Source organism: Amblyraja radiata, chromosome 35 (assembly GCF_010909765.2).
Source record: "Amblyraja radiata isolate CabotCenter1 chromosome 35, sAmbRad1.1.pri, whole genome shotgun sequence".
Taxonomy (NCBI): Eukaryota; Metazoa; Chordata; class Chondrichthyes; order Rajiformes; family Rajidae; genus Amblyraja; species Amblyraja radiata.
Genome location: NC_045990.1, coordinates 4,114,316 through 4,128,383, shown reverse-complemented (window position 1 = coordinate 4,128,383; position 14,068 = coordinate 4,114,316). Strand labels below are relative to the sequence as shown.

The 14,068-nt window shown below is 39.2% G+C and overlaps 1 protein-coding gene across 1 annotated transcript in view; it reads right to left on the bottom strand.

Annotated features, from left to right (window-relative positions):
- LOC116966127 (ras-specific guanine nucleotide-releasing factor RalGPS2-like) overlaps window positions 1–14,068 on the bottom strand; it is a 49,120-nt gene that overhangs the window by 30,613 nt on the left and 4,439 nt on the right. Inside the window, exons 2-8 of the mRNA XM_033012313.1 lie at window positions 12,081–12,153; window positions 11,089–11,193; window positions 9,673–9,723; window positions 6,440–6,523; window positions 5,577–5,666; window positions 3,444–3,536; window positions 2,077–2,203 (exon numbers count right to left, since the gene is read on the bottom strand). Of these exons, the coding sequence (XP_032868204.1) occupies window positions 2,077–2,203; window positions 3,444–3,536; window positions 5,577–5,666; window positions 6,440–6,523; window positions 9,673–9,723; window positions 11,089–11,193; window positions 12,081–12,119 (589 nt within the window). The 5' untranslated portion in view covers window positions 12,120–12,153. The remainder of the gene's footprint in view (window positions 1–2,076; window positions 2,204–3,443; window positions 3,537–5,576; window positions 5,667–6,439; window positions 6,524–9,672; window positions 9,724–11,088; window positions 11,194–12,080; window positions 12,154–14,068) is intronic.

The window sequence follows — 14,068 nt, the reverse complement described above, 5'->3', positions numbered from 1 at the left end:
AAGCATTGTGCTGTAACTTAAGATCAAAGAAGTGTGAGGCAATTAATTAATTTTCAGCGAGAGACCAGTCACACGCACAAGAAAGTAACCTGGATTATTAGACTCGACAGCTATTTTTAAACTGGATACAAATGAAATTAGCACCTCACTTCAAATATAGATTCCTGTACTTCCCCAGAGATCACAGCCATACCTCTGCACTGGGTTACAATTAGATTCAACTGCTGTAACTCCAATCTGCTGTTAAGTTGCTTAATGTTAAAGAAACTCTCACCCCAACTTGAAAGCAGCTGATTCCTGCTAAGTCTATTGGTGTATAGCATTTTCTGTTTGTAACAAAAGTTATTAACACTCAGGTCAAGCAGCATCGGTGGAAAGAGAAACAGCATTTCAGGTCTGGGACCATTCAATACTGGGTAAGAGAAAAACGTGGATTTGAGGAAGCAGAGAAGGACTAGTTAAAAGAAGGGAACATCCTGGCATCAAGTTCAGCCTGGACATTGTGGCTCAAAGAGACCGTTGGTGCTGTACTGTTCATGTTCCATCTCTATGGCCATGATCTAATGTGGCCATTATGGAAAAGTGAAGATCAGACTAAACTTCTTAGACTGTACAATAAGTTGCTAACGTAAAGCTGCGATACATGCTAACAGGCCAACTATACCTCATGAAAAAGAAAGCATTGGAGTTGGTTGCCATGGTCAGGGACAAATTCCCTTTAATGCTTCTTCCTGCTTGCAATTGATCTTCGGTTTAAACCAGCATCTGCAGTTCTTTCCTACACATACCCAGTAGCACTCGACGTCTCAATTCTTCTTGAAAATAATCCCAACTTTGATCGGAAGTACAGACTTCCAGATGATTAATCACTCAGTAGGTGCAGCAGCATCTATGGAGCGAAGGAAATAGGCAACGTTTCGGGTCGAAACGTTGCCTATTTCCTTCGCTCCATAGATGCTGCTGCACCCACTGAGTTTCTCCAGCATTTTTGTCTACCTTCGATTTTCCAGCATCTGCAGTTCCTTCTTAAACACTATTAATCACTCAGGTTGTCTGAAGAATGTTGCATCTGAACATGTAACACACAACTTTGCTGATAAAATGCAATTGTGCACAGGTGAGCACGATGGGTGTGAAAGAGGTAAACATCACTTGGAGAAGTTGGCTTCACATCCTGTTCCTATCATTTCCCCATGTTTCTTTCTTCATCCCAAATCATACCACATGGCCACTATTAAATAATGGAAACTATAAATCAACACTTAAAGCCTGTACATTATATTTTTTTAGTTAATGGCAACCTCCTGCTAACAGTTTCAAAGTCAAAGACTTCTGAGAACCATTAAGCTCTTGAACACATAAATACCATTATACAACAAATTTGTAAAATACAAGCTTATGCAGAAGACAAAATAGCCAGACTAAACTGCTGGATATACAGTACTCCCGCTGTGCATGAGAACAGGGAAGGCTACATATTCTGTTGTGTTGCTGCAAGTAAGAATTTCATTGTTCTATCTGGGACACATGACAACAAAACACTCTTGACTTTTGAACTGGGCAAATTGGTCAATCATACTGTAGTGATTTTACTGCAGGACAATTGTTTTGCTTTTCCATACTCTTTAAATCCATATTAACTGTACAACATAGAATAGATAGAAATTTGTCACACCAAGAACACAAATCACTGCCTCCAAATACACTCAGAAAACTCATTTGCAAATAGTATCAAGTTTACAAGTAGACAATTACTGTTCACAAGACCCAACAAGCAAAAGCTTTGATAGTTTATAATTTGATTTGTAAATCTGATCTTATTCATCTTACCATTTAAGATAGCAATACTTCAAAGTCAAACATTCATCTGCAAGCTTTAATTAGGAAGGGACACAGCCACCACACCACCCAAGGGGAGGCCTCAGTGTGGCTAAATCTAATCTCTGTGGTTTACTTCAGATCAGCTGGGGTGAAGACAGGGCCAATTAAGAAGTCAAAAATAAAATGCATTAAAGCAGGCAAAATTGCAATCCCTGAAGAATCAGCTTCCTGAAAGAGACATGAAATTAGACTCACCCAAATATGGGATGCATGGTTTATTTCTCAAGCAGTTGATGTAAGTTCTTAGTTGCTTGTAATTGTCTTCTTTGGACATCAAAGTCTCCAGTTTCTCAAATGTAGCCTTATCTTTCCTGCTCAGCAACTACAGTTAAAGAACAAAACAGGACTTTACTGCAACATCTTCTTGCATGTTAAGAGAAAGAATGTTTGCACTTTTCAAATCACCAGCACCATTATTATTTTTAGTACCAACAAAATCACTGGTTAGGGCATCCAGCACAGATTGTAATACTCCAATCTTCCCCACAGACCCGTCAATCTCCGCAATCCCAATGCCCTTCCTACTCTTTAGTTACATTATTACATCAATCTCAAACGAATCCCACAGCTACACTTGCTCCCCAAAGCCCTGTATATATCCAAAAAAATCAACACCAACTCGCTACTTCACCTTAGTTTTACACCAATACAAATTAATCCCACAGATCCATTCTGACCAGAGCCCTGTATCAACCCCAAGATAATACCAATGTCCCATCCTTTCACCACAATCATTTATCATTCCACTAGTGCCACTACCCTTTAAAACAGTCCGTGCAAGCCACGAGGACATGTAATGTGTTATTTTGGTCAAAGTCAGTGGATAGCCACACGAGAAGTAAATTCAAGTTGAAATATATACAAACAAAACCACTGAATAAACTGAGCAAATCCAAAGACATAACATTGGTGAGAATGATTCTGAAAACTAATAATAGGCTGCAGTGACTGCCCAAACAAGATTAATGAATCTTGGGTTTTTATTAATGTAGTTTAATTAGCAAATCAGATTTCTTCTGTCACTTCTACTAACTATAGATTACAATTTATTTTCATTAGTGGCACAGACATCAGAAATCGCTGTCAGGTCCCAGCATCTCACAACCTTGCTTTGAAATTATCAAGAGCCTTTCCAATAATAAAACTTTAAAAGTTTGAAATATTCAACTCAGGTAACATGTATGAAGAGAGAAATTAACATTTTCAGTCAATGACCTCACATCATGCTGGAGTCTTGGTGGACAGGTATCCTTATTAAACAAAAGCAGTGAATTAAACAATAATCTGTAATATCTCCAGTTTCAGAAGTCACTGGTCAGAAATATTATTTTTCTTTTCCACAAATGCCACCCTTTGAGTATTGCAAGTATATTCGGTTTAAACCTTACAATTCTACCAGCACCTACTATTGATGTACCACTAATGCATGTTAGATCTGCATTGAAGAGATACCACACAAGGCCATAAGACAACATTCTCAGCATGGTACACTTCAGCAATGCAGAAGCTCTCGTGAAAAAAAAATGTAATCAAGAAACTCAAAAAAAGGGCCCTTCACTTGCCATCCATGTTTTTGACAGCCTGAATATTGGTGTGCTTTGTAAAGCTGAGATGACTGCCATCAAGCCATGGAGATTATTGAGTTCCTGCAGTTTCTGCAACATGAACAAATATTTACATAATGCTTTACATAATCTCAGAACAAATACTCAATAAAACAATTGGAAGGCTAATAGAAACAAAGAACTGCAGGTGCTGGTTAAAAAGACACAAAGAGCTGGAGTAACTCAGAAGGCCAGGTCTCCTCTGGAGAACATGGATAGTTGATGTATTGGGTCAAGAAGTGCCTGAAGGAGGGTCTTGATCTGAAATTTCACCTATCCATATTCTCCAGAGATGCTGCCTGTCATGCTGAGTTAATCCAGCACTTAATATTCTTTGTCTAATTGGAAGGCTAATTTCCATTTGTTGTCTTTTTCCCCCATTCATGGAATTCACCCAAAACCATTCCACAAATGACCAGGCACCAGCCCCACACCAGAATCCCATTATTCCCAACCCTTGGGTCAATGGTCTAAATCTGCACCTGGTTTTACATTGTTGAATACTGCCAGCTGTGACTTGATAGCAAACTGATGGAGTGAGATTACAAATAGACACTAGCTGTTCCATTCCCAGAGTCCACTGTTAAATTGTAACCATAACAATATCCATTCAGCTATTAATCCGAGATGCTGAGCTTCTGCACTCCAATACATCTGACCTTTCCATAAGATCTATATAATTTCAAATAGGTTGACCTTTTTTATGACATGTGGTCCAAGAGAATGAAGAATGGCTCTGCTCTGACTAGCAATGGGCTTTGTTCAATTTATTCTCCCAAACCTGGCACACCTTCCATTTCATTAACTTCGAATGACAACGTACAAGGGCACAAATAAATGTGAGAGTGGGATGGTTAATTCCAAATGGCAGCAACTGGATGCTTAGGGTCTCTTCTGCAGATCACCCAATCTGCCTTTAGCTCTCCCAGTGAAGAGGAGACCATTTTGTGAATATTGAATACAGTCTACACGATTGGAAGTGCAAGCGAACCACTGCTTTGGTCTGTGGATGGTGGGATGGGAAGATGCGAAAGGACAGATGCATCTCCTTTGGTTGTATGGAAAGTTACCATGTGATGGGAAATTGTTGGTTTGGATGGAAGAATCAAGTAGGGAGTTGTGAAAGGTGTGATCCTGTTGCAATGCTGAAAAGGAAGAGAATTGTATCGCTTTTTCCTCTACCAAACCACAACACCCTCTATGCACCCCACCCCCCAGCCCATAATCTCCTCCCTTAAACTTCTGAACAGATAGTCTGTAACGGAGTTCAGTTAAATTCAGTTTAGTTTATTGTCACATGTACCAGGGTACAGTGAAAAGCTATAGGTACAGTGAAAAGGATACTGCTGTTGGACATGTAAATAACATGGTCTGGATATTGTAGCAGAATGAGTGTGACAAGGGCTGGAGATACTGGCCTGGGAGAGGATGATAACATTGATTCACATGTCCTTCCACTTAACCCGAAGGACGCAGGCGCTTAATGTTTTTTATCAGAGCCTTGAGACGCCTTCCTTAGTTCACATCTCATTCGTATATAGGAAGGCAAGGATTACTATTACCGTATAAATCATTCGTTTTGTTAGAGGTCTGAGGGCAATCAACCAAAGGCTGCACATTGAAGGAATGTTTGGTGAATTTCATCACCAACTCTGCCTTCCCTGAGATGGCTCCCAATAGATGAGTATTGATCCATATTTTTGAGGATCTCACTGTGAATCCTAATTGCCAGAGGGCAAGCCTAAAGCAGATGGTACAGGACTTTGGTCTGGAGGACGTTAACAGCAAGGCCTAATCTCTCATATGCTTATGCAGCAGAGCTGAGAATGTCTTGAAGCAGTGGCTGCCAAGGTCCTAAACTCTGAAATTATCTACCCAGTCTCCTCCACCTCTCCTCTAATAATCTCGTTAAAATCTACCTTATGACCAAGCGTCCTTCCTGACATTAGCAAGTACCACCATCCTCAACTGTAGAATAGGCTTTCCACGTCACACAAAGTTCAAGTCATGAAGTGCTCCAGACATAGCCATTGGGAAATTGTCTAACAAACCTGGATCTACCACAAAGCAATTCTTGTGAAAAGCACTTACTTTTGCAATTTTAACAGAGTGGCTGAGAACGTCAACTCTTGTTTTAAGCATCCGTTTGGTGAGAATTTCTCTGACCACCCAGAAACTAACCTGCAAAGAGAGAATCACCAGTTTATGCTCATCCTTCATTCTTTTATCTCATTCCAAAGCAATTTAACAAATGTATAAAGCTGACTACTTTCGCCAAGACCTTACAAATATTTAATATTGCGGGTGAATTTCTTCTAATGTAACAGCCAAAATTCTTAACCGAATAGAACGACTTCAAAGATTAGGCTTTCTTCCACTAATTAAACAGATTTCATTTTTAATTGAGATCAAACAAAAACAAGATGTACATTTGTCAGTTTTCAGTACATGAAAGTATCCTGGTAAGAAGCAAAGGCTCAAGCTGAGGACATGTATTTCTCCTAACAAAGGTTTAGAGACAACATTGGCGAATTGAACAGAGGGTTAAAATGACTTGTCACGGCCTCAGCTATCCAGGTTAGTTTCTAACCCCCTATAGTGTCTGCGTGTAGTTCCTACATTCTCCGTCACCATGTGGGCTTCCCAGGTGCTCAGTTTCCTCCCGCATCATGAAGATGGGCTGGTAGGTACATTAACTTGCCATTCTAAATTACCCTTAGTGGAGGTGGCTGGTGGAAAAATCAGTGAAGTGTTTATGGGCACAAGAGAGAACAGATTACAAAATTGATGGGATTGCTCCAGAAGCCACCATAGATGAAAATATTTTGGTCAAGTTTATGTTGAAATGAATGCGAATAAACATTGCAATTATGCACTGGATGAATAAACAGATTTGATCCACATACTGTAACCTACCTTTTGTGATCAAGACCTTGTATATTACTTGACCCTACCTGGTTAAATCTCCGGGTAAAAGCTACGACATTAGGAGCCAACGCATGCTTCCCCCTCTTGTTCCATGCACAACCAGACAGTTCCTGTGGAGTTGCGGGAAAAAAAAAATGTAAATCCAATACAAGTAGAAGATTAATTCAGGATTTAAATGGTTTATTTACAACATATTATTTTGCATTCATGGCAAAAAGGCCTTTTACTTAATACAACGATTCCTATCCCCATATGCAAGCCACATGTGGAATAGTGTGTGCAAAATGAATTACCTCTTTATCAACACGCATTATCCAGATTTGGCTGTTCCTTCTTTATCATTGGTCAAAGTGAGGAAGCCCTCAACCCATCAGAACTACCATGACGTAGACCATATCAAAGTGCTGAGGCACTACCACCATCCCAAGAGCAATTGGGGATGAATAATAAATGCTATTCTTGTCAGTGCCACTCGCATGGCAGAAAATATTTTTTTTGTAAAAGACAATTTAATATCTGCCTGGATGTTACACCAGACAAACTACCATTTGCACAACTCAAGCATCATAAGGCTGGGCAGCTAATAGTCAAGAACAAATACAACACCAGCAAGTATGGATGGAATTTCCCCTTTACCCCACTCCGCCCAGAAACTAGACACCATATTCAACATGTTACAGGCAGACTTGCATCTCTATAGTGCTTGCCTAAACTCAGGTTATGCCTCTATAGCTCGTGAACTATCATTAGAAGTACAGTCAATATTGTAATACAGCAAATAAACATAGGCAATGTGTTATTTGTAGTAAAGATAATGAACCAGTTAACCTGCTTGTCATGCTGTTTATCAGAGAAATGCTAGCCAGGATACAGAGAAGAACACTCTCTCTTGCTGTTTAAAAATAGCAGTACAATTTTATTTTCTGACTTCAATATCTTTTCTGAAAATCTATCCCTCCAACACTACAGCATATCTATCTCTCTCTAGACTGATAGCTTGAATTTTGTGCTCGAGAGTCAGGAATGGGACTTGACCCATGAGTATAGACTAATAAGTGAGACTGGCTTATGGAGCCACAGAGACCCATGATAATTGTGGAGCAAGAAGAAAGATGGAGAGACTTTGAAAGTCTTCATTAAAGAAAAGGTATTTGACTGAAGATCAAATAGTTCAAATGCACATAGAACTGGTCAAAGAATCTGTATAAATCAAAGGAGGTCCACCACCTCTACTACACTCACAACCACCAACCCCTACCATTATTGCCAAGCCTTCAAACACCAACCCAAACTAGGAAAGGTATTTATTCGTCCTTTATGGAGCGAGCATAATCTAGGGATCAAATTTAGTGAATGATTGAGACACTGACTGATTGAAGCAGTAAACTGGCTTTTAAAATGTGTTCTGTTTCTCCTCAACCATTGCCCAAGAGATTCCCAAACACTAAGCATTTGGAGACTTATTTTAAACTAATTTCCAGTTTTAGCTATTCAGCACCAGGATTTCCAGAACAGGATTTAAACATCAACATCTGGATTGGCAGCTGACCATCACTTAGCTGTGGATCAAGGGCCTAACACTGCTTTAAAGGCTGCTATAAAAACAAGATATCAAGTTCAAACTAAAAACATTGCTTATGAATAGAAACAGGTGTTGGAAATACAGGCGAGATTAAATGGTGCAGCAGCAAATTTATAAAGTTAGGTACTCCGAACTACATGTGCTAAACCCAGCAGATAGTGAGGACTATTTTACCAGGGCTTTTAGCAATTTATTATTATTTCTTCTTCTTAAGTATTTCCTCAGAATTAAGAATGACATATTTAAGTTAGTTCTGTGGGCTCCGAGGTGGCTGATGAGGGTAATTGAGCACCACAAGATGAGCAGGAGGTGTTTGTTTGGGTGGGCGCGTAGGCAAAAGGTTTACCAGCATAACACATCAGTGTGACTGAACAAAATCTAGAGGTGGAATTACATTTTTGTTGCCATCTCAAGCTACTCAGTAGTTGCAAATGTAAGAAGTGGGAAGAACCATGGCCTGTTAGTAACTAGCTCGTCACACTGGAGTAACTCGTCTTCACTGGAGTCGCTCAAGATTGAAGATTACTTTATAATTCAATTAGTCTTAACAGGCACATTAGAACCAATGTGGAATCGGCAGATTCTGCTGTGGATGGGACATGAGGTGTGTGATAGGAGGTTGGATGGATTTATGGGAAGAGGAGCAGAGTCACAGGGTATATAGTTAATACAGGATATATTTATGTAAGCAAGAATCAGCCTCCAAACTACTTTCATTGAATATATCAGTGCTATCATTTGAAGTTGCAAGGTGCAACTGCATAATAAAGGCATTAGCTATTAGAAAACACTAATATTATTACACAGCTGAGTAGCACTTGACACAAACCATCGTATTTATCAAGACAATGATCAGTTCTTCATCAGATACGCATGATATGCACTCAACATTGGGACTGAGTAATGTGACATGACGATGAGATATTAACCAATGTTAAAAATGTTAACCAAAATGCTCATGGAACAAATGTGCAAGCAGCACAGTGTTACAGCAAGTAGAGCTACTGCCTCACAGCTCCAGCAACCCAGTTAAGTCCTAACCTCACATGCAGTCTGCGTGGAGTATGCAAGTTCTCCCTGGCTACATGACTTCTTCAAGATGCTCTGGTTTCCTCCAAAATGTGCAGGTCAGTAGGTTCATTGATCATCAATGGAGTGATAGGTTATAAAAGGGTGTAGGAGTTGATTCCACTCCTCCAAAGAAAAAGGCCAGCAATCCACCAGCCTTTTTCATTATTTTTCTCTTTCTGCCAAAAAACATTTGAATGACATTTCAGACTCCCAGGTTTCTCTGGCTGTTGTATCCAGCTATTCCCCAATTTATGTACTCTTTGAATGATAAAATGGATAAAACGATGGATTACCTCACTTTCATGTGCATTGCAATTCACTTGCTTCAAATTTACCCATTTGATTACAGAATCTCAGAGGCTGTTCATAACATCGTCATGCTGTTTTCGTGGAGAACATTTCTATATTTAGACCCATTTCCTTACTCCTTCCCACATCCTTCAAATAATTTTCCATTGTGCATTCCACGGATGGGCACCAAATCCTGGCCTCGTCAAAAATGCTCACAGACCAATTTAATTTAAAAGCTGTAGCGGGTCACCGCCAATACATCTTTCCAACACTCTGGACAATGGTCACTCCGCCCTTCCCCGATGTGGAACGTACCTCGGGCTGAATGGACTTGAAGACAGTAATGTCCAGCAATGTGATCTGACTCTGAAACAGTAAAAGAGAATCAGGCATCGCTACAGGCAAAACACATGAAATGTGGAACACAAACAGAAGCCTTTTACAAATCAGCAAAGCTGCCAAACACATCAGCAAGAAACAACCCAGCTAATTCCACGTTATACCAGCAGTAGCATTTTACAACCAGATGGATACCATGCCAGTGCTCTACAAATTGCTACTTCCTCTCCTCATTAAACACCAAGCCTTTCGAAATTCTGCCCCGGGCAAAAGGCTTTAAAAGTACAGAACCAAGCTACTTTTCTTGGAATCTGCACGACTCCATCATTTTGTTTTATCCTGCCTTCATTTTCCAGCCCCCTTTCCCAATTCTCATTTTTCTACACTCATTAGCCACACAATTCCTCCCCAGGTCATTCCAGAAAACTGTTTGCAACCCAGTTTGCAACTCAGAAATACAGCTGTGAAGAAAGTTCCCATAGTGCTGAAGATGCCTGCAGTCCTACATCTCTCTCCCGCCAGATTCCCAAATGCTCATTCATTTATACAGGCTGTACCCAAGTCAGACATTCTGAAAAGTCCCCACCCAAAACCTCACCTATCCATGTTCTCGAGGGACGCTGCCTGACCTGCTGAGTTACTTCAGCACTTTGTCTTTATTCAGACATTCATAAGCCTGGGAGATCCTGCTCAGCCTGATTACAGCTCCGACACGCAACTTCATCTGTCTATTTCCCTCCACAGACCCGTTGAGTTCCTCCAGAGCTCTGTTTTTTGCTCAAGATTCCAGAATGTGCATTCTCTTGTATTTCCAGGATGTGTATTTTGTTTAGTTAAATAAGTTTATACAAAGGGAGATTGCTCTGCACAGACTTGGAGAAAAACCCAGCCATTAAAATATCCACATCTTCCATTCGGAAGGCACTCATCCTGCTCACTTGTACCCAGAACTGAGGGTCCATCCTTGACACAATGTGTTGGATCTCTTCAGTCAGCACAGTGCTCTATACAACACAACAATAACACCAGAAATGTATCATCTCTGGGAGAGGGCCAAGTGCCGGAAACAGAATAAATATAGAAGGATGCCAACTGGTTGGTATGGTGGACCAAATCACTGCCATGTGACTATGATTCATTTTTATTTACATCTTGTCTGCAGTGACAATGTTAAAAGTATTACACGAATGGAAATATGTTCAGTTTAGGAACTGAGAGATTAATCACTCATATTTGATATATTTCCCAACAATTCTCTGAGGAAATTTAACAAAAGCTCTTTGGATTCAATTCTTTCAGTATCTCATTGGCACCAAACACACTGAAACACCCCATATCCAGCTCATTACATTGGTTCTTCCTTCCCTCTCCCCCACCGTAACTTCTACTTACTGCAAAGTGTTCTGGGGACACCTTGAGAACATCAAATACAACAGCATCGAAGCTCTTCCCGAGGTTCTGAGATCCATTTTCTATGGACGCCACGGATGGACTTCTCTGGAAATTTTAGGTTAAAAATACAGAAATTTAGCCAGCTGTGGGTGTACCACCCAACAATAGATACGGACTTTTGTCACAACACTTAGCATATTTCATCCGCCCACCCATACCAGTTTCATGAATAATTCTCCATATTAACTTTTTTTTTTACAAATTGTCACTGTAATATAGGGGCCATATAGGAACTAATTTGTAATATAGGAACTAATTTGTGCAAAGGAATACAGTAATGTCAGGAGGCAATTTCAACATGTCCATCTCAATACAATCATGGCTGCTCTCTGCCCCATATTACTTAACATTTAGTAAACAAAAAAAATCCCTCAATCTCAAATTTAAAGTTAACAACTAACAAATCTTATAGAAACATAAAAAATCCTTAAAGGATTAGATAGGCGAGATACAGGAAAAATGTTTCCCATGTTGGGGGAGTCCAGAACCAGGGGTCACAGTTTAAGAATACGGGATAGGCCATTTAGGACTGAGATGAGGAAAAACCTTGTCACCCAGAGAGTTGTGAATCTGTGGAATTCTCTGCCACAGAAGGCAGTGGAGGCCAATTCACTGGAATGTTTTCAGGAGAGAGATTTAGCTCTTAGGGCTCCCATCCACCATGCATGGGACTTTGGTAGTGCTGATCTAGCAGAGTTTCTAGATTGGATGTTATTTCATATTAATACTCCAACACACTTATTTACTATTTTAAAAAAAGATGCTACACAGTAAAATAAACTATTTTTAGGGTACATGAGTGACGAGATCCTTGTGGAGCTGAATTTAGTAAAACAGGAGGAAGAAATTATAACATGTACAACCAACTCTAAAGCAATGTTCAAAGTTCAGTCTAAAATAAATATATTTCAGTTCAGTAACAAAGTACCTACCTCTGGTCCAATATTTATTTCTGTGTCACTTGGCTCCATACTATTCCTCAAACATTAATAGCTCAAATTTGACCTGTAAAGAAAGAATGTCACATATTAACTACAAGAACTTATTATTTGATTGCTCTTGTTTCTGTAATAAATTCAAGGTGTGTATTAACTAAAAGGAATAGCTGTGACAATAATTTGAGTTTAATCATTATCTATTGTGTTCTCATTTCGAGTGGATGTTCTTATTACAACCTAGCTAATCCATTGAATTACCATCACCAGCTATTTTCAACTATTCTTTACCAGTATTTGAATTCACACCAATCATCTTTTCCTTAAAGTTTAAAGGGGAAATATTTCATTGGAACACCATAATCTCAGCCATATTCTTGGAGTTGTATCCTTCATCCTTAGATTTCTTCACATACTGTATCACAGGGGCGTCTTCACCACACAGACTACGCAATTCAAGATAACCACCACCCACCATAATATTCTCAGAAGCAATTAATGATGGGAGACAAACGTTAGCCCTATTAGTACCATCTTCATCGAGAGTGAACGTATGTAAAACTGACACACAAGACTGCCAAGCTGGTTTCTTTGTCTAGCCATTTAAAACAAATGATTAAAATACTCTTTCCCACACGTCCTTTAGTTGCACCTTGGCATTAAATGCTCAATGGTTGAAATACAATTCAATACAAAAATAAAACACCAGATTGTACTGAAGTTTACCAGAATGGAAAATCACAGACTATCTTTGATTGGATCTTACTAGACTTTATCTTGCGCTAAACATTATTCACATCATTCCATTTATCGGTATCTGTAAACTGTAGATGGCTCGATTGAAGTATGCATTGTCTTTCCGCTGACTGGTTAGCACACAACCAAATCTCTTCACTTTACCACATGACAATAAACTAAACAAGCTAGCTAATATCAGAAAAAATATTTTGCTGCACATGTACTCACAATCTGAATCACAACTACTTTAAAATGAACAACTTTTCTTTCTGTAGAGCCTTTAACAAATTTAAATTAGGTGCAACAAAATCAGAAAAATCCAACTTAAAGAGATGGTACAGCACATCTAGTAATGTTTGGACAAAGAGGTGGGTTTTCAAGAGCATCTTTAGAGTAGGGGAGAAGCCCAGATGTGTAACAAGTGAATTCCTGATCTGGTAAAATACAAAACAGAAAATGCTTGAAAAACTCAGCAGGTCAGGCTGCATCTGCGAGAAGATAAAGAGAAAAATATCTTTCATATCAAAAATCCTTCATCAGAATGGTAAAGGAGCCCCAAAAAGCTTGTTAAGCTACTGGAAAGAGTGGGTCTCTCATGGGCTAAAGACAGGATGACCATAGGGATAAGTAACAAAGTTAACTGGTCAATGAGTTGCAGAATAATGAGAAAGTAACAGACAAAAGAACACAGGTAGCACAGAAAAGAATGATTACTACTCTTACTGGAACCAATCACAAAGTTCTGTACCACATCCTACACTATAGAAGTTTAGTTCTAAAAGATGCAAAAATTGTAAATCTGAAAAATGAAAAATGCTGGAAAAACTCAACTCACATTATCTGTGGAACATGAAACAGTTATCATTTCAGATTTCCAGCATTTTGTTTATATCAGGTTTATTTTTAGATTTTTTTTTTGATTTGCAACAAAACTAACACTTCAGAACACCCTTAATGTATGCATTTTCCATACACACCCGTACAAGGATCACTTAGTCACCCTGGTTTTAGCTTTCTCTATATCATCCAGAAAACCAGATACTCAATTGAATGTCCAATCATTGCCCCTTTATCATTGATTATTCCAATTTGTGTGCAATTGCATTTGATCCCATAGCCTTGTGATTTGTTAAATTCTGATGTCCAGTCTTAACTATGCAGCCTGGAATAGAATAGGATGGGAGGGGCTCTTCGTCTCAAGAGAGAATTGGCATTGTTGTGGTAATAAAACTGCCTCAGATGAAACA